This window comes from Microtus oregoni, unplaced genomic scaffold (genome assembly GCF_018167655.1).
Source record: "Microtus oregoni isolate MIOR12 unplaced genomic scaffold, Mior012 000016F_ref0000370, whole genome shotgun sequence".
Lineage (NCBI taxonomy): Eukaryota > Metazoa > Chordata > Mammalia > Rodentia > Cricetidae > Microtus > Microtus oregoni.
This window is the reverse complement of record NW_024543075.1, coordinates 26,610,948-26,631,965: the sequence shown is the minus strand read 5'-3', so window position 1 is coordinate 26,631,965 and position 21,018 is coordinate 26,610,948. Positions and strand designations below refer to the sequence as shown.

At 50.9% G+C, this 21,018-nt stretch overlaps 1 protein-coding gene across 2 annotated transcripts in view; it reads right to left on the bottom strand.

Moving 5' to 3' along the window:
* Positions 1 to 16,520, bottom strand: part of Syt17 (synaptotagmin 17) — a 65,547-nt gene extending 49,027 nt beyond the window's left edge. The window contains exons 1-5 of one of the 2 annotated variants that reach the window (XM_041667222.1): positions 16,172 to 16,520; positions 11,433 to 11,450; positions 10,646 to 10,794; positions 3,738 to 3,886; positions 1,953 to 2,572 (exon numbers count right to left, since the gene is read on the bottom strand). In XM_041667222.1, the coding sequence (XP_041523156.1) occupies positions 1,953 to 2,572; positions 3,738 to 3,886; positions 10,646 to 10,794; positions 11,433 to 11,450; positions 16,172 to 16,186 (951 nt within the window). In that variant the 5' untranslated portion in view covers positions 16,187 to 16,520. Of the gene's footprint in view, positions 1 to 1,952; positions 2,573 to 3,737; positions 3,887 to 10,645; positions 10,795 to 11,432; positions 11,451 to 11,639; positions 11,929 to 16,171 lie in introns of those variants that run through there. The other variant, XM_041667223.1, reaches the window with a different exon arrangement.
* Between the last annotated feature and the right edge of the window lie 4,498 nt (positions 16,521 to 21,018).

Sequence of the window (21,018 nt, the reverse complement as noted above, 5' to 3'; positions counted from 1 at the left end):
CATCTTGGAAGACAAACACACAACAGGACAGTCTTGCCCCCATGCTGGAAACCTGTGTACCACTGGGATATGACGTAGTTCAGAAGAGGATACGCTCATCATGCACAATGCTCTGGCTTTAATCCCCAGCATGTAACTCACCATAAGCCAACCAGCATGCCTCCCAAAGGCAGTCCTGGGTCACTGAATTCTTGATCAAGATTGCACAACTTTGAGATGCCCCAGCTTGTTGATTTACAACTGCTCTGTCTGCGTCTCCTTGGGCTGGGCCATCCTCACCTGTGCAGTGTGAGGTACGTCTCTTCCTGCCTGGGCCTTTCCCTTCCCTGGCTGTCCAGCTTTCTGTGTCCCAGGGGATGCACTCGAGAGTACTTAACAGCCTTCTTGGAGTCCCAGCTCAGCCTGTGGCCTCAGAATGGGGTCCCCAGCAGCTAATCATATCCCCCTCAGGTTAGACATGAGGCAGGAAGTCAATCACCACAGTGGGCCTGAGAAACATCCACGCATCATCCGTTCCATTGTCCCTATTTTTGTTTCTGTTTTTTTTTCCAAATCACTTCCTGAAAGTCAAAATGATTGATATCTTTATACCCTGGGTAATCAATCTCCTGAGGAAACTGTTCAACATTGGTGGCAAAGCATCTCTAGGGTGGCGGGGCCACGACTCTGTATATATGGGAAGATTTTACAGAACTGGGGTTGAAGGGGTGCCTCAGGAGTCCTTGCTTCATAAACATGAGGGTCTGAGTTTGGACCCCAGAACCCACTAAAAACCCAGGCATAGATATGTGTACTTGTAACCCCTGTGCTGTGGGGACAGGGACAGGAGGATCACTGGGGCAATAAGGCAGAGAGTGACAGAGCAGGACACATGACACCTCTCCTGGTCTCCACACACAAATGCACATTCATACACCTTACACACTCCACACATATACATCCTCATACATAAATCAAAGAGTGAAAAGATTTCATAGAACTTCACATGCACACATATACACTCTTTCTCTCTCACACACATACACGGGCATGCCCATGCACACACACACACACGCATTCATATTCACACACATTTACACATGCATGCTCAAGCACACACCTACATGCATATGCATGTACGTACATACATGTGTACACACTCTCTCACACACACAGATGTCTACATACATGCCTATGCATACACATACACATACACACTTACCCATGAATGTATATGCACACACATACACATTCATATGTGCATGCCCATGCACACACTTATACATGTACACACATATTCTCTCTTACGCACTCATACATGCAGTCCCTTGAATACACACACACTCACACATGTATATGCATGCCCCCACATACACACACATTCACACATACATGTATATGCACACTCACACATACATGATTCATGGCCATGTATGTCCATGCCCTTCCATGCCCATGCACATACACACACACATTCACACATGCATGCCCATGAATGCATACACACGTGTATACAGTCACATAGTTGGGGACACATATAAAAACCCACTGGAACCTGAACTTGGTCTACTCTAGTTTATGGTGCTTGGTGGTTTATCCTACATTCTTTGGGCTGTAAGACACTGTTCTGGGGACAACGGAGAAGAGAACAATTGGAACTCTATGCTGTATTTGAAACTTCATATGAGTATAATCATTTCAAAGTAAAAACAACTTAAATACAAAATAAATTTTTTTTGTCTTTGGCTTTTTGGCACAAGATCTCAAATAGTCCAGGCTATCCTCAAATTCATTATATAGCCAAGGGTAGCCTTGAACTTCTGATCCTCATGACACATCCCAAGTGCTGGGATTATGGGAATGTATCACCAAACCCAGGTTCAAAAGAAACAATTAAATAGTACAATAAGTTAAAACAACATTCGTAAGAAGAAGAATTCCCAGAAGGTGATGCAACAAAACTCAAGCCTTACCTGCGAGCTGGGGACCAGGGCCTTCCACCAGTGGCCGCCCTTCACCAAGTCCACCTCGCACAAGGGCACCGCCACTTTGCCAATCACACAGTGGCGGGAGAATTTGTCAAAGTCCACCACAGTGAGCAGTAGGGTCCTCCTCTGGGCTTCTAGGAAAGGGATCTCGAAGGTGTAGCGTTCCTCAAACACAGGCTTCTGCGTCTTGCGCTTGACGCCTGTCTGCTTGGAGTTCTTCTGGTCGGGCAGGAGACAGATCTTGACGTAGGGGTTGGAATGGGCCATGTCCTGGCGAGAGCCATCATGAGAGATGGGGGGCGGCAGATCCCGGGCCTCGATCACCCGCACCGTGAGGTGGTTGTGCAGCAGGTCATATTGTGTGCTGAAGTGTAGCATGCCCAGCTGGTACTTGGACATGATCTCCTCATCAGTCAGAGAGTCCACATCATCAAGGTTTGAATCGAGGGAGTAAAGTCGGGGCTCAAACTTCCTGAAGTAGTCATCAGGGGTGTAGGCCCGGCGCAGCACCGATGGCTGGATGGGCTCCTTCTTGGCACTGAGAATCCCGAACTCAATAGGTTTGATGTCAATGAGTGGGGAGCTGGGGCGCCGGGAATCCAGACCTAAACAGCCACCAAGAACAAAGATCACCACCACTGGCCACCCGGTGACATCAGCAAAGGTCCCCAGATGCCCACGCGGGCTTCTCTGCTTCAGTGGGCTCTTCTGTGCACACTGGAAATGCAGGCGTTCCATGAGCTCTGGAATCCATTTCAGGACCCCGACACACCCAAGCCCTCAGATGCTCAGAGCCTTTACTGGAAACATAGGGCTGACAAGATGGTTCGCTAGTAAAGGCCCTTGCTACGAAGCCTGGGGGCCTGAGTTCAATCCCACATGGTAGAAAGAGAGAACCAACTTCTAAAACTTGTTGTCTGACCTCCACATACGCACCATGGTATGCACGTTCACACACACAACACACACACACATACACTCACTCACAATCTTTTTTCTTGGCTCTTTGAGACAGGGTCTTGCTAAGCAGTCCCCAAAGGCCTGGAATTCACTTTGTAGCTTGGGCTGGCCTTGAATTTACGATTCTTCTAACTTGGGCTCCAAGGGCTGGGACTGTGTGAGCCCGAGGGTGCAGAATGTGTGCACACGGAGAGATAACTGTGATCTTATTTATTGTGAGAGGTGGTTGCCCAGTGGTGGCTGGAGCATCCCACCACAATCATCAGAGAAGCCTGGTGCCAGGTGGCGCTCTAAATGCGTGCCATGCCCCGAGTCATCCGCTTTTTACGGTCCCAGGGATATTAGAGGAGACCTTAGACAGTGAGCTCTCTCCAGAGCCCTGCACTTGCGAGAGTGAGAAGCAGGAGGGAAGCGGGCTCTCCCCAGCTGAGGTGTAGCACTGCCCCACTTTGGGAGGGTGACCTCAGGGGCCAGCATGTCTGGGTGAAAGCCCGGCTAGACTACGAACAGAGGGAGATCATGAGGTCTGAGGGTACAAGAGTCCCTTGGTCTTCCCGTCTCGAGCCCTTGCATTTGTCACCCTGATTTCAGGACCCTAGGTGTAAGCCCTGCTGTTGTTTTGAGACAGGGTCTTAACTCTATAGCTCCTGCTGGCTTGGAACTCACTCTACTCCAGGCTGTTCTGGATCCCCTGTCTCCAACTCCGAGTGCTGAGATTTCTGGTACGAGCCACCAAGCTCAGGTAGCTCTTTCCCTATACTAAGAGAATGCCCCTCTCCCCATCGCCCTGCCCAACCATAACCGTCTTACTGGAGATTCTCCGAGTCAGGCTGTAGGTGGACTTGGATGTGTCTGAGGACGAGCGTCTCCCATCAGGGGAGTTGGTCCTTGGGGTCAACGGGACATCACTGGCTGTGTGGACGGAGTCGCCATCCTTGTCATTGCTCCGACTGGCTATCCTAGAGGAAGAAAAAGGTTTCAGTGGCTGCTGAGGCAACCCCCAGCAGAGTCCCATGTGGGCCTCCAGCTGCTTGTCCACAGTTCAACCGCTATAGGCACCTTTCCCAGAGCACGAGCAGGCACTCAGTGGCTGAATAAAGGAACTCCTATCTCGGAACATGCATGGTGATGATGCAGCCTCTGACCCACACTGCATCACTCAGAATGATGTATATAGTCTTGCTTTTCACATAAACTGTGAAATAATTCAAAGGTATCATCCCTGATTTAGAAAATAGCTTCAAGTTGGAGGGCAAGCAAACTGTTGCCACATGGGGGCGCCCCTGAGGCAGGATGAAGCTGGAGACCTGTCGATCTTGGGTCTGGAAGGAACCATGTGGTTGTTTAGATTCATCTGAACTTGTGAAAGTGCCCTTCTGTTTCAATAGTCTCCACGCTTCTGATTTAACACCCTTGAAATAAGCTCTCGCAGCCATGCAGTGATGGTACACACCTTTAATCCCAGCACCAGGGAGGCAGAGGCAGGTGGATCTCTGTGAGTTCGAGGCCAGCCTGGTCTACAAGATCTAGTTCCAGGACAAGCTCCAAAGCTACAGAGAAAACCTGTCTCAAAAAAGTAAAAACAAGAACAATAACAAAAAATATATTTTAGAAAATATGTCATCGCAATGCTGCTCGAGGATGGAGCGACGGGCGCATGACTACAGCGGTCCTGTGAGCCGGTGACTCGAGAACAGAAGTTGGAGGTGGGGAAGCGGTTATGGATTAGCAGTAGCGATGACTCAACAGGATGCTAATGAAGACGGGAAATGCTAAGAAACTGGGGGAGGCATGGGCAAGACTCGGGGACAGATGGCGAAGGAGATGAGAGATGATCAATGAGATGATGATAGATGATAGGTAGGCAGGTAGAAGGATGGAGAGGCAGACAGATGCTTTCAGCTGGAACCCTAGCTAGGTGACCCTGGGTGATTTCCTTCCATTCTCCGTTCCTCCATTTCCCCATCTGTAAAATGGGAATAACCACAAGACCACCTCCTCTGGCTGCTAAATTCTCAGAACAAGTCATCAAGCACCAATTGCTACAGGAGTGACATAGCTGGGCACTGTGTGTCTCAGCTGGTATTACAACGTGGTAGCTCTAAGATCCCCCCAAGTTGGGTCTGGTGTGCCCCCGTAATTCTAGCACTCAGAAGGCTGAGGCAAACAATCCTGGGTTTGAGGTCAGGCTGCCACGAAAGACCTTGTCTCAAACAAGTAAACATCACCATTACCCCAGCTGGGCATGGGCGCTGGGGCAGGGACAGACAGAGCGGGGAGCCCGCAAAGAGATGTAGGAGCCAGCAATACCACGCTTAGGGGAATATTGAACACAGTGCGCTGTGAGCCATAATGGTCACACCCCATCAACTTGACATTTAAGCCTACAAGGAAACAAACATGTCTTGAAACAACAACAATGAAAAATGCAAGCTTTGAATTCTAGAGGGTTTTCAGAGACACCTGATGCGTGAGATGAGGCTGACTTGACCACAAAGGGATGAAGGCAAGGCCAGGGCAAGACAAGCCAGAAAGGGAGAGTGGACACCTGCTGGCTGTGTGTGGACACAGATGAAACGTGTGGGCAGGCGCATGGGGACAGGGGACAGGATCGACCGGGGGCAAATACTCCCTTAAAGCAGAGCTGCAGCCTCTGGGTGGAGACTCCGGCCTGCCTCTGGCCCTGCTTCCCAGCTGCTAGGCTTCATTAGCACCTCCTCCCGTGAGAACCACACACCTTCAGTGGTCAGCTTAAATGTCACCCCCCTCTGCAGCCACTCAAACAAAAGTGTCTGAGTACAGGGCTGCCTCACCTCTGTGTCCTCTCTGATACCCTGGGCCTCCCTGTCCCCTCTGCCTAAGACGCTCCTCCAGGCTTTTCTTGCCCAGTTGTTTGTTCTTTTACCCATTCAAGTTTTTGGTTCAATGGCCCTTCCTCCAAGGACCATGATCCTTTCCCTGTGACCACTCCCATCCATCCCTCTATAGCTTTTTTTCTCTTTAGTGCTGCACGCTCGTCTTCAGGGCTGACCCACTGGTGTGTCTTTTACACCCCAGAATCAACTGGGGTGCACACCGAGTGTTGTCACAGCACTCCTGAGCTCACTGACCAAATGGAGCAGGGAGTGGAGAGTGGCACCTATGGTGCCCATGAACACTATCTTGGGCCATTCTTCGAGCAATCCTGCAGCCAGCTGCTAGGGACCCCCTCCCTCCCTTACTGATGGGAAGTGCAAGCTTGCGATGGGAGCTGATTTGTCCATTGATGAACCGTAGCGCCCCAAGGGATCCCAGCTATGCTCCGGCCCAGACACACACTCCCTGCCACAGCTGGGCATGCCCTGTGCAACCCATGAGAGCCATACATAAAGTAGGTACTCCATATATGCTTGATGGGCAAACAGCTGGGCTTCCAGTCACTCTCCCATAAGGACCCTTTTGGCACTGCTCCAACAGAGCCGTGTAGACTGCAGTCACCGAGATGTACACCTGTCAGTACAACATTAATACCCACAATGAGTGCCGTGTCTCCAGAGATCTCACACAGAACACACAATGGCCGCTTCCCCCACCACATCACTGTATGGAGACAGGCCCCAGATGTCACAGGAGGAACGGCTCTGCACAGCCCGAGCACTTGACATTTCTCCTTCCTGTCTGTTTGATAACATGCAACTGCCCACTTGGTAAATAAATCTGGAGCAAATGCAAGCTGCAGATCAGCTTTCAGAATGATTGAACCCGCTTTCCCCCTTACAGATTTCTGTTCTGCCTTACACTGTGTCAGAGGCCAGGAACAAATGAGGGGCTACGGGAGGGTCTGGGCCAGTATTCAATGTTAAACAAAACTGTCTCCCAACTCAAGAGTTACAATGAGGCTGTGTACCTGTAACAGGGACTCTCTGGGTGTCTGGGGTCGGAGGAGCCTGCACCTGACTGACACTGGCAAGGAGGAAGGAGGTGGCAGCTGCTGAATGAGAACGAGAATCCAAATCTTTAAGCTGGCACTCGAAGCCCCAAACAAGCCAAACTTGAGGCTCCTCTCCCGTGACCCCAGGCCTTCAGCCGTGCCTCCCTTGAGCCAGGCTTCTTCCTTCCTCTCTGGTTGAACACTGGAAGCATCTGCCCCCAGGGTCTGTGAGCTAAAGGTTGCACCCACTGCCTTGCTTCCTGCCAGCCACAACCCTCACTTCTCCTCTCTCTGTGGTAGTTGTCACACACTATGGTGGGTGACTAGTTGCCTCATGGTTGTAGGCCCTGGAGGCTAAAATAGCTACCTTCTAGCTCTTCAGACAGGAACAGCCCTTGCCCTAGCTCCAGGTGGATGGCAACCTAGCCCAGCAGCTATTCTCCCTGCCTGAAAGTGGGCACAAGTGACTGGCACAGGACGAAGGCTGGGCCAACGCAATTTTCTGTCTTTGAACCTTTTTCCTATGAAGTTGATAGAATGCGAGTCAAACGTAGCACAAGGAGTAAGCGAGCTTAAGAATGAAGCCAACTCAACGGAAAAAAGAAAACAACAGAGAACCCACGTGAGCCCCTGGATCCAGCCAGGCCTGAAGTCATCATCCCTGGATTGTCCATGAGACCCTAGGCTAGGTTGTCACATATGGTATGCTAGGTGTGAAAGTAGAGTTCCAGGAGGCAACCTGACTCCCACACCTGCCTTATGTCCTAGATGGAAAAGTCTCCTACTCATAAGAGCCCATCTAAGCTCATGAGGATGACAGTGAGTTCAGATCCTCATGAAAGCCAGCACCCCTTCTGTAAGATAAGAGGCGGAGAGAGAGATGTCCCCAGAAGGTCTCAGGCCAGCTAGCCTGATGTATGTGGTGGAGAACGGCAAGAGGAAGAGGCCTTGTCTTGAGGTGCAAGGCGAAGACTTGGGGTTGAGTTGTGGCCTCCACAAAACGTACACACGTGCACACACACACCACATTTGCACCAAAGATCAAGGCTGGCTGCCAAGGACATTGAACCCCACTTGTCTGTGATGATGGCTGGATAAGAGAGCACTTTCAGGGTTCAGTTTCTTCCTCTAGGCCCATCAGGTGACCAGCAGACTTTGGAAACTACATACACATACACACTCACACACAGTGCGTATATATTCGGGTGTATTTTCCCTTCTGTTTTGACTCCAGTTTGAGAATCAAACCTTGAGCCTCACACATGCAGCAAACGCTGGGTTCCATCCCTAGCCCTTGAGCTTCTGAGACAGAGCCTCACCGTGCAGTCCAGGCTGGCCTGGGACTGACACTCCTCCTGCCTCCTTCTTTAGGACTGGGAATACAGGTGTGACTTTGTACCTGGCCATCAGCTTTTCTTTGAAGTGACTAAGACATATGGCCTTTAGGATCCAAATAATCTCAGCCACTCTGTTACAAGGACCCTATGAAATGGGACTGTCTCTTCCATCTTAGCTCTGTGACCACCTACTGGAAAGTATGTTCTCGAAATGAGTGAAAGGTTCCTGTTGACACCAAATAATGAAAAAGAAAAAGAATTCTTACAGACCTCTAACCCCTGGACTAAACACATTCTGAAGGCAGTTCATTCACACTTGTTTGTTTTTGAGACAGGGTCTCACTACATAGCTCAGGCTGGTCTTGAACTCACATCCTCCTGCCTCTACCTCCCTGGCCTTGTGATTAAAAGCATGCACCACTATAGCTAGTCTTCTTCACTTTCTCTTAATTACAGTCCTATGAAATAAATTATTTTACTATTCTTATTCTCTAGATACGGGAACCAAAGCCAAACCAGGGTTTTTGCCAGGTGGTGGCAGTGCACACCTTTAATCCCAGCATCAGGAGGCAGGTGAATCTCTGTGAGACAAGGCCAGCTTTGTCTACAGAGTGAGTTCCAGGACAGCCAGAGAAACTGTCTCCAAAAAAAAAAAAAAAAATACACACAACAAACAAACAAAAAATGTCACCCACAGGGCTGGGGACATAGCTCAGTTGGTGGTATGCTTGACTAACAGGCAAAGGCCTGGGTAAGGTGGCCCAAGCCTGTAATCCCAGTCCTCAGGAGGTAGAAGCAGCAGGGTCACAAAGTCAAGGTCATCTTTGGCTACCTAGCAAGTTCAATGCCAGCCTAGGCTACCACCCTGTCTTAAAAAATAAAAATAAGCAAGGCGTGGTGGTCTTTGCCTCTAATCCTGGCACCCAGGAGGCAGAGGCAGGCAGACCTTTGTGAGTTAGAGGTTAACCTGGTCTATAAAGAGAATCCCAGGCCTGTTAAAGCGGCACAGTGAGAGACTGTCTCTCTAAGTAAACAGATGTCCCACCTTTGACCATCAACAAAGTCTCAAGTACTCTTAAGTACTTTTCTAAATACTTCAACAAACCTATTTGGTAAATACTATTCTTTTTTTGCCATCTACCGCCCCACACTTTTTTCTTACCAAGACAGGGTTTCTCTGTGTAGCTCTAGCTGTCCTGGAATTCACTCTGTAGACCAGGCTGGCCTTGAACTCACAGAGATCTGCCTGCCTCTGCCGTGTGAGTGCCGGGATTAAAGGTGTGCACCACCACCTGGTTTTTTATCATCACATTTTACAGATGGGAAACCAAGGCTCAGAGAAACCAAGCAACTTCCCCAGGGTTAAAGGACTAAAAAGCTGTAGCCAAAACTAGATTTGAACTCATGTAGGCTGACATGACTGTGTTCTGGAAACATCTGAAACTTGCTTCTAAGAAGAAAAAAAAAGAGCAGGCATGGCAGGATTGCCAACCCAGAGGAAGGGGCTCTAGGGGCTTCTGGGGTTTCTGCCCAAGATTCAGTCGAGACAGTTCTAAGTGCTACCCCTGGACTCCGTTGGTATCCGGCACCATCTCCTTTCTGGGCCTCCCTCCCAGAGTCCCCAACAGCTGCTGTCAATTATTTCTAGGTCTTTCCCAGCTTCTCCCCAGACTCTGACCACATCCCTCTGCCTGCCACAGTGAGGTGGATCAGACATGTGGCCAAGCTTCAGAACTGCCTTCCCAAAATATCTGAGCGACCGGCAGGCAGATGGAGATGGTTATGAGGGCGCAGGAGGGGAGTGGATTAGAAATAAGCCGGAAGATGCCAGTGTAAGCAACACTGGCATTGGGGGCAGGGTAGGCTGGGCACCCCTCCCTGTGGCCCCAAAGATAGCACCACCAGCATTGGGGGCAGGGTAGGCTGGGCACCCCTCCCTGTGGCCCCAAAGATAGCACCACCAGCATCAGAGGCAGGGTGGGCTGGGAACCCCTCCCTGTGGCCCCAAGGATACAGGCCTTGCTCAGGTCAGCCAAAAGACATCATCCGAAAAGTGCTAGCAGCTAAGATTTACTGAGCATCTGCTTGGTGCAGGCCTGGGGTTGGGCATTAGGACAGTCTGTCATGCTGTCTGGGAAGGGGACACTCAGACACTGGTCCTCCTTTGGAGGCTGTAGCCTTCAGGAAAGTTCTTCAGAAAGAGCCCAAGTCTTTTTCTGCTTGGATACTTAGGCTACTTAAAGTGTCCCCGAGATTAGCATCACCCGGCTAGCATCCCAGAAGCTCGGTGTGAGAAGGGCTGAGCAGGCGCCTCACCGCCAGCTGGTGCTACCAGCTGGCCCACCACTGAGGGGGCACAGAGAAGCCCTTCTTGGCTATGTCCATGGTAACTCAGCCTATCCCACCCCGCCCTCTGCCCGTCTTGCAGTGGAGAGGATGCTGGGAGGTAAATTTCCAAGTGGGTTACTCACAGCCATGGAGGAGTCTGGGCAGGGAAAGGTCCCAAGATCTCCACTTCATCTTCGCTGGACTGGCAGCAGCTGGACTCGTAGCACCTCTGACAGCAATGTCGACAGGTCCATCCGCACAGCAGCACATCAGAGATTCTAGACAGAAATCCCTGAGGCCATTGGGGGAAAGAGGAGGTAGGGAGGAGGGTGAGGAAGAGAGAGAGGAGAGACGACACCCCGAATTATAAGCAACCCATCTGGGATGTGCCCCACCCATGACAAACAGGCACCCCAGAGCAGAGTTGCTCATAGGAGAAAAAAGATGTTTTTTTTTTTTCTCCCCCTCTTCTATTTATGCACCGTGGGCACGGGATGGCAAGCAGAAGAGACTACAGCCATTTGGAGCAAGCAAAGCACTTGCAGGTGTTTGCCTTTGGAGTTTATGTGTGTGCCTTCCTTGACAGGTGGGCGGTTATTACAACACGGAGAGGCCAGGCAATATGTTCTCAAACACACATGCATAGGGTTCTCTCCCGGCAAAAGGAAAAAAAAAAGATACTTCAGGAAAAATGGCCCCGGGGACATGCAACTAAACTAAGGGAGTCCGATTTAATTGGGACACACATGCTGTCCAGGATGTCCCCTTGGCCAGGGTCTCCCTTTTGGTAGGAAGGAGCAGAAAAACTGTACCCTTGCTACTACCCTGTGACTCAGTACTCAATCACGCCCCAGCCCCACACCAGACTCCAAACAGAAAGGCAAGCATTTGATTAGAATCCAGACCAAACAGATGATTGAATTAACCCACCTCGTTCAGTGGTTCCAACTGCCCTTTTAGAGAGCCACGGTGAAGCCAGGGTGAGGGGCAAAGAGGAGAGAGGGAGAGAGGGAAGGAGAGGGGGGAAGAGAGAGAGAGAGAGAGAGAGAGAGAGACCAGTTTAGCAATATTCCAGCAACTCAAAGAACAGCAAAGACAAAAACAACAGAAAGCAGCACCCTGCGTCTTTACACTCACCATTCTGGGGAGGGAGCTGACTTTACTACCAAGGTATGGCTATGTTTGCAGGGCTGCTGGGAGCCTCTCGGTTAACTAACCGCGAATAAACGGGAAATGTGAGCTTTTCCATTGGATGTGCACCGTGTGCTGTTATGAATCAGAGCGGGCAGACAGATCGTCAAGCTACTCAACACGCAGCCACACTTCAGGGGACTCGCAAACCTTCCCAGACTGAAATAGCCAGAAGCCAACCCAAGAGGGCCTGATTAGCTAAACTGACAGGCCCACTCCCCCGCCCCTGCCAGGGCCCTACCTTCCAATTCTGCTCCAATCCTGCTGGTGGAGAGCTTCCTTCGACCACCCACAAGTGGGGGAGGGGCTGGAAGGAAGCCAGGAGCTGGCCCTCCCTCCCTGATGTGGTTCCACCCCTACCTCAATCTCTTCCCATGGTCCTCAAGCCCCAGACTCCCTCCTCTTCTTCCAGAGAAGCGCTTCTCTGCATCCAGGAGTTCCTTGTTTTTTCAATTATGACATTTCTTTAATGCGTGTGTCTCTGTGTGTGGTCACAACCATCCACCACACTATGCAGCGGTCAGAGGACAGCTCTCAGGAGTCCATCCTCTCTGTCCTCCCCCTGGTTCCAAGGATCACATTCAGGTCATCAGATTTTGTGGCAAGCAACTTTGCCAGCTGAGTTATTTTTACAGTCCCAGGATTTTTTTTTTAATTAAATCAAACACATAATCAAAATAATCCACCAAGCAGGTATCAAATCGTGCAGACTAGATTAGGGCAGTTCCTAGACTGGCCGAAGTCAGGAATACACGGGGGCCAACAGGGAGGAGACAGTCTGGGTTTGTAAACAAAGCGAGAGGAGTCCTAGAAGGCTGAGGCTAGCCCCATCCGGCTCAGATTTAATGCTGAAGCAGTCCCCTTGTGTTTATTTTTCCAGCTGCCTTCTGTTTCCAACACGTGATCCTGACTCCCTTTGCCCACAGGTGATTGTTTCCTTCTCAGACCTTTGGTGTGCTTGGTGGCTTGCTGGCTGTCCTGAGACAGGGTATAACTCTGTGCCCCAGACCTGGAACGCTTCATCCTCCTGCCTTACCCTCCCAAGTTCTGGAATAATAGGTATGTACTATCATGCCTGACTTGATTGGGGTTTTTTGTAAGTTAAAATAAAAAAGAGAGCTAGTTTTTTTTCAATGTGTATGCATATATACACATGTGTATATGTATATACATATATGTGTATGTATATGTACATACATATGTGTGTATGTATGTACATATATGGGTATGTATGTACATACATACATATACATGTGTATATGCGTGGCATATGTACACGTTCCTGTGAGTGCTTGTGCACATGCATGCATGTGTATGTGTGTATGTGGTGGACAGAGGTCAATGTCAGCTGTCTTCTTTATTTTGACACAGGGTTTTGACCATGAATTTGGAGCTCATCGACTCCAGGCTGGTTGGCCAGTGAACCACAGGGACTCTCCTGTCCTCCTCCCCAGCACGAAGGTAACACACCACCACACTCAGTTTTCACATGGGTGCTGAGGATCTGAACTCAAGCCAAAAGAGTCCAATTCTAGAAAAAAAAATGTCAATTTATAATAGCCTAGGGATTTGGTACTATTAAGTACAACTCAGGTTCCTTGAAGTCCCACGGGTGGTCTTGTGGGAAAGCACTTAAAGTGCTCATCATGGGTCCCCCCAAAACCCAAACTCAGCCAGGCACAGGTACTAAAGGTCACAGGTCATATGACCGAGTAAGCTGGGAGGGAGATGGGCTCTGCACCTGGATCACTTCTTTTGATGATTTCTTAATACAGAAACGTTGTGTGGCTCCCAGCCAAATAAATGCACCCTCCCTGTGGCTTCTGAGGCAAGACACCAAGAACCACCCTGGCAACTTTCAGCCATAAAAACTGCGCCCTCGTGGGGCTCACACGAGAACGGCTTGAAGATGTTTGCTATAACCTGAGCGTAGTGCTGTGTGCCCATCATCCTGGCCCCAGGATGCTAAGCAAGGGAGGCTGTGAATTCGAGGCCAGTCTGGACTGCACAACAAGACCTTGTCTAGAAAGAAAAAAGTCAAACAACTGAGGGCTGGTGAGATGGCTCAGTGGGTAAGGGTGCTTGCCACCAAACCCAATGACCTGGTCAAATCCCCAGGACCCCATGGTGGAAAGAGAGAACCAACCCCCACAGCTGTTCTCCCGCTGTCACACACGTCCTGAGATGTGCAGTCCTCTAGGTCCCCCAGTGACCACAAAGTGAGAAGTTTAATGTAAAGTCATGCTTCCAAGCGCCGGTGGCATTCCAGCAATTCACGGGTATGTTCTCAGGCATGGGAGGTCAGAAGGGACCCATTGAGCCATTTATACACCGTGCCAAGCAGAAAAGCTGCCTGACAATGAACGCCTTTCTCAAAGCCCAGGTAGAAAATGGTCTTGCAGGAACAACCCAAGGCAGGGACAACGAGAACGGGAAGGAGGCTCAGAGGCTGGGGTCTCATTCTGCCTCACCCCATCCTTCCTTCGGGTTCACTCTTCAGGTACCAGTGGAGAACTGATTCAAGCCGGGAAGCATAAAGAGAAACCCCCAGGCATCCTACACAGAGGTGCGCAGACTCCAACTCACAACCCAGTAGTAGGCCACTACCCAGTTCTCCAGCAAAGAAGGATTCCTATTTTGTTTATTTTGTTTAATTTTATTGAGACAGGGTTTCTCTGTGTATCCCTGGCTGTCCTGCAACTTGCTGTGTAACTCCCAGAGATCCTGCCTACCTCTCTGCCTCAGAAGTACTGGGATTAAAGGCAATGCGCAACCACAGCCCGGCAGATTTGTGTATTTTTAAATGGCTGCAAAACATCCAGCTCACTATTTCCTGACTTTCAGAAAGTCTCTGAAACTCACAGACCACAACAAATAAACCTTCGTGGGTGCATAGCCACGCCCACTCTCCGACCTCCTTCTGTGCTTGCTTTAGTACTGTTTTCCGAGAAAAGGTGTGACAGAAGGAAAAGAGTATCAGTCTCTGTGATTGGGAGATATTCAAAGACTGTCTCTAAGAGGGAAGCCAAGACCACTGAGCTGCGGGACTTATGCGTCCCCCTCCCAACCTACAGTTCAGAACCCACTGTGACTGCTAAGGAGCTCCGTGACCTTGGCAAATGACAACTTTTCTGTGCTGAAGTAAGGTTTGGGTAGCTAAGTAGTGACTTACTACTGTAATCCCAGCACTGAGGAGACAGAGGCAGGAGAATCGCGGGGCTAGCCTAGGTTATATAGCAACAGCCTGTCTCAGAAAAAGAAAATGTATGAATTGAATGAAGAACCACAAAAACTTGTTTCACTGTTCTCTGCTCACTCCCTTGGACATCAGAGGGGCAGAGACTGTGACCTATGTCCTAAACTGTTCCATAATTGGTGTCATCCCGGTGTCCTTGAGCAACTGTTGAACAGTATCACAATATACCATAGTAACAGTGACCTTCATTGAACTTGAAATCAGGACCTAGGCATCCATGAAAAAGCAAGACATTCCTGGGGATCAAAGCCAGAGGAGAGGGTCAGGTTCCACCAGGTGGCAGACCATCTGAGGAACAGGGGACAAGGGATCATGGAGCCCTAGGGGGTCTGTAGTCTGTCCCGCCCCCCTCCCCGTACACTAGGCTGAGGCTGGGAGGCTAAAGGTGAGTCCCTGACTCTGCTCCCTTCCTCTCCGGGTAAGAGCAGGCAGCCCTAGAAACCCGCAGCTCCTCCGATCTGTTTGTGGGTCCGACTGCGTGACCTTGGGGATGACCTGCCACCACTTCTCAGTTTGTAAAAGAAACGTGTTTCTTTCCAAGCAGCACAGTCCATCCCCACCCGTCCCCTCCAAAGCGGGAGGGGGGGGAGTACTTGGATATCCTCTCCGTCTGGGAATCTTGGGGGCGCTCTATGAGAGGGATGGGGGGGGGGCTCCTGCACTTTCTCAGACCTCAACAGACTAAAGTAACCGTCCTCACAGCCCTCACCAGTGTGCTCTGGCCTCTGGATGTTCCCACCCCTCTGCACCCAGTGCCCGGGCGAACGATGTCCTTGTCCCTCCAGGACTGAACAGCTGCCTCCAGCTGGCTCCACCGGCCAATTAGCCCGAGCCGTCACCACGGCAACGGGCACTGGCGGGCCGGGTGGCTGGCGCGCCCCGGGCCGCCCTCCCGAGGCCCCTCCCCTGGGGTGGGTGCCAGGGGGACGGGGGGGGGGGGGCGTGCAAAGTCACCCTACAGTCTCCCCTCCCAAGGAGGATGCAGGTCCCACGTAGGTCCCTCCATACCGGATCTGAGGTACCCTGCCCTACTCTAGGACACGCACAGGTGCCTGCTCTGGGGCACCCGTTGTTTTGTTGTTTTTTTATGGTTTGGGTGTTTTTCTTTTTTCCTAGTAAGTTTATGGGAGCTGGGTGGTGCGCACTCCCGCGTCGCGCGCTCCCGGTGGAGGGGGCGCGGTCCCCGATATCCCCTAGCGGTAGCCCCCAGCCACAGTCCTACCTGGATGTACGCCATCTTCGCCCGCTCTCACTCACTCCGGCCCGGGCATGGCGTCGCCACAGCCCCTTTGCCCTCGCCGGTACGGCGAGGTGGCACAGCCAGCCGGCAAGACACCAGTGGGCGGCCGGGTGGCCCCAGACGTGACTGGCGTGACTGATGAGCGCCGCCCGCCCCTCTGCCGGCCGCCCCGTCCTTGCCCAGCCCTGCCGGGCCGCCTCCCTGGAGCGCAGGACCGGGATGCCCAGAGGTCCCCTGCTTCAGGCTCTGGTGGACCAGCACCCACACTCACACCTTGGGGAGCTCCCGGGTTGCAATAAAGCTAGGACGCCTAGCCAGGAAGTCCCGGGCGAGCCGCGGGGACTGCGGCGACCCCGGCGCAGGCGGGGCCGGCGACGCTGGGGCCCGAGCGCGGGAGGCGGGGGAGGGGATGGGGATCGCCAAGGGGTGGGAGGGGGCGGTGCCCCGGTCAGCGCCGCCGGCAGGCACTAAAGTGGTACCGATCCACTGCCTGATCGACAGCAGGGCTTCCGGGGCAACTGAGCGGCTGAGATGACACCGCGCAGACCTCTGTGAGGTCTGGAATTGGAAGGTCCCCCCCATCCCTCCCTCTTCCCAAGCGGTTTGGCGAAGTTTTATGCCAGCCGCACCCGACGCGCCTAGAACCGGGCTAGGGTATGTGTAGAGAGTGAAGGGCAGGCACCACCTATTTAGGGTGGACCTGGCCGTCCCTAGGACAGTGCCGAGGCAGGGGGACTCTCACCCTCGCTCAGTTCTGCGTGGGCTCCTTTAACCTAACCCGCTCGACTGGAGTCCAGGGCGCAACAGGTCTGGAGCAGGGCGGCAGCGCAGCGCCACCTAGCGCCGGGCAGCGCCCGGGGCGTGACTCTGCCCGAGGGCAGCTGGGACCCCAGTGTTCAGGACCTGTCGCGGTCGGTCGGCTTCGCCTGCTGGCCCGCGAATCTGAACACCACCCCCCCTCCCCGCACTGGAAGATCGCCAGCACATCTCCAAGCCCAGAGTCTCCGTGGCAAGGCCACCGCGGTCGGTGCAACCCTCCGGCTAGGGACTTGAGGCGGAAGGTGGCCCTCCTCGAGTTTCTATTTTCCATGCCTGACAGCTGGTGTCGCTGCTCACCAACTCATCAGGCTTGTCATTCCAACCTCTTGGCGGCCCTGTCTTTTCTCCAATAAAAATGGGGTCAAATTTCCGCCCAGGCTAGCCTCCGGGGGAGATAAATGAGTAAAGGAATATGGAAGTAATTAAGAATGTAAGGCACACAAGGAAAAATCTAGCATTTGGGAGTACAACATTTGTAGCACAGCATGCAACATGTTGAATAACTCGATCCTCTGAGCCGAACAGCCACCACCTTCATCAGAACAGCTGTGTCCTTGTAAGAGAACACGGAGGTAGGGCTTGTTGACTGGCGGCCTTCCCTCACATAAGGAGGGGTTGGGGAGAGTCGCTGGACCCTCGCCTTAGATTTTGGCTGCTCCCTCCTGCACCTCTCAGCCATTCGTACATAGCTCTGTCCTAACTGCATGCAGCCTCACTGTCTTCTGAGATTCTAGAGTGTGCAGACTGTGGAAGGTTAATTGAAGCCAGTTGGATTGATGGGACGACCTTCATATGTGCAGCTAAGGGGAAGTGAGAATTTTTTTTCAGTAGCGCAGTTGCTTGGGGGTCACCCACACTCCTGTAAGTAACCCCTCACCCATGCTCTGTAAGTAAGCCAAATCAGCTGTGGGTTCTCCAGCTGGATTTTGGTGAGCTCGTACTTTGCTTTGTCTTTGGAGTCCTTTGTCAGGAGTGTTTATGTTTCCCTTGGTAAAGAACTCATTGAGTGTGGGTAATGTGTCAGGCAAGTCCATGTTTCCAGATTCCAGGCATCACTCTGGTAGATCCTCAGCAAGCTGTCTGCATACTGCTGCAGATTCTGTCCCCTGTGCTGGCTTTAGCCCCTGTTTAAAGATGGGGAGGCTGAGGCACAGAGAGGTTAGGCTACTCTCCAAGGCCCTGACTGCCTTCCTCACACTTGGCCGACTTAATCACATTACAGTATTTACCTGTGTATATTGTGGGGGAGGGGGCTTCACAGAGGAAACATACTTCTTGGAGAGATGGGAGGGGGCTAGAAGAGTTTGATAGACATTTATATAAATAATAATATAGAACTTACATATTATTAACTTTGAAATCAGTTCTCACCATGTTGCCCAGGCTGGCTTCACACTCTAGCATGCATTACTGTGCCCTGCTAAACCCAAGCCCGCCTTCACTTCTTTCTTTTATCCTTGGCGCACATTCAACATTTTAATTTTCAGATAAACTTGAAGTAGACTCCATTGTTATCCCTCTGCTTAGATATGCAGAAAGCAGGCAGATAGAGGTAAAGAAACTTGTCTAGAGGGCTCATGGGTTCCAGGAGCTCGAGTCCAGTAGGAAGCCTAAACTTGACTCCTTCCCCAGCCACTGTGGCTGTTGGTCCCATAAAGCTTGATCCTAGGGGAAAGGGAGATGCTTATCTTGGAGCAAGTTTATCTGATATCTGTCCCCTGTTCTCATCTGTTCCCCTTTTCCCTTTCCTTTCTCCTTCACCCTCCTCTCTGCCCCACCTCCATAGCCCCATCATCATAACCATCCCTTTCCTCTCTTCTCCCTGGTGTTTTTCAGATAAGGTCCCACTGTGTGCCCCAGGCTTAGCTCAAAGTCCTTATGCAGCCAAGGCTGTCCTCAAACTCTCCATTCTCCCGCCTCTGCCTCCCTAGGGTTGAAATTACAGGCATGCACCATCACACTTGGCCTTTGGTATCTTTATCTTTTAAGATTTGAAGTCTGTGAGAATACTAGGGACCCTGGTGTGGGGATCATAGAATCTGCTAATCTACTTCTGTTAGTATTAAATATCTTGGTTGTATGCTAATACCTAACACAATGGGTGCTAATAAATGCCTAAGTGCTTGCGGAGTGGGTAAATGGACAGTAACTGCTAACAAGCACGACGCCCACACTCAGGTGCTGAGCACATCACACTGGTCCCGGTTTAACCTCTGCTGGAATTCTGCAAGTTGGGACAGTGGCAGCTCTCTCCCTTTTACAAGTGAGGAGGTTGCAGTGCTGGATTGGAGGGCAAAGCGAGTTAGCGACAGTAAGGAAGGGATAAGCTGATCTGTTTCCTAGTGTCGGCCCAGCTGCTAGTGGCTGCCCCTCCCTCAGATGAAAGTGTCACCCAGAGGTCAGTTTAAGGCTTCATCCGATGACTGTACATGGTCACTCCACGACTAGATTCCAGGGTCCTGTGACCTTTTGATCATCTCTGTCCTTCATGCGTACTTGCAGTCCAGCTTTGAGTTGTCACCTGGACTCAGACCATGGTTTCTCATGACGTACTTGTGGAGTGCCCAGAGGAAGCCCCGAGGATACAGAGCAGGGACGCTGATTCAGAGTGATGAGGGTCAGGGAAGCCTTCCTTAAGAGACTGTCCTTAAACTGAGTCCCAAGAACTACAGACTTGGGATTGTTCAGGGGCCAAGGGTTGAGTTCAGGACCTATGGAGAGATGTCCCTGTGGTCTCTCTCAGCCCGGCCAAATCCCACTGTTTACACTACAAAGGCAGGCAACAAAGCAGAACACATGCTCTGACCACCGGAAAGCCTGCCTTATAGTTGCTGTAGACACTTGAAACGCCATTTGTATTCTTCTTTATAATGTTCTATTTTATAAAATTTGTCTATTGATTGTGTGTAAACATATGTGTGTGTGTGAGTGGGACAGGCATGTGCGTGTCACAGGAGGCACACAGGGTCAGAGATGACTTTCAGGTACCTAGTCTTTCCCTCTACCATGTGGGTCCAGGAATCTCAGGTTGTCACGCTGGGCAGAAAACACTGCTATGTTCACAAAGCCCATGTTTGGACTCCTTACAGCTTGAAAAGGCAATAGTTATCAGGCCCGCTGCTAGATCTTTGCACTGAGTGTGTCAGTAAAGAAACAAGTATAAGTTGGGTTTGATGGCATATGCCTATAATCCCAAACACCCAAGAGACTGAGAAAAGAACATTAGGCATTCTGGGTCAGCCTGTGTGATATGTGGTGACACCCTGAATCAAAACCCAGAAGATAACACAGTCTAAATATTTATCTCTATACCCACAGGTAAGTGTCGTGTTCACACCTCTGCAAGGAACTGCTCCTTGTAACAGATGAAGACCATTACAGAAAGCCACAGCCAATTAAAATACAGAGTTATGAAACTTAGTCCCAGTGGATACATCTACAAGACAACTCCTGCACCTAAGGCGTAAGGAACTTTTCAGAAGGGAGGGTGGTGAGATCACAAGAGCCAGGGGATCAGGGAGTTCATTGTGAGATTGTTTGTTCTGGGACTGTCAGAAACCACACCCTAAATCTCACCAACACGGTTGTCTAAATGTGAACTGAACAGTAGACATGCTCAATCAAACAGGAGAAAGACCTTGAGGCCTCAACCCTACACAAGAACTATAGGCAGCTAAGGAAGGCTGAGATGGGAGAAACGGTCTTCCCCAGGGAAGAGTACATCAGTTGTTTATCCAACACCAAACAATCAGCCCTGAGAACACACATTTGGGTAACACTATTCAAACCGAGTAGGTTGTATCTAGGCATGTTTATGTATGTGCCTATATGCATGGAGCAACAGTTCATGATAAAAGAGGCCATTAATTTGAAAGGGAGCAAGGAGGGGTATATGGGAGAGTCTGAATAGAGGAAAAGGAGGGAGGAAATTATGTAATTATGTTATAATCTCAAAAGTTCAATGAAAGCATAAAATAAGTAAAAAATCCAGGGGAACGAGGAGAAAGATA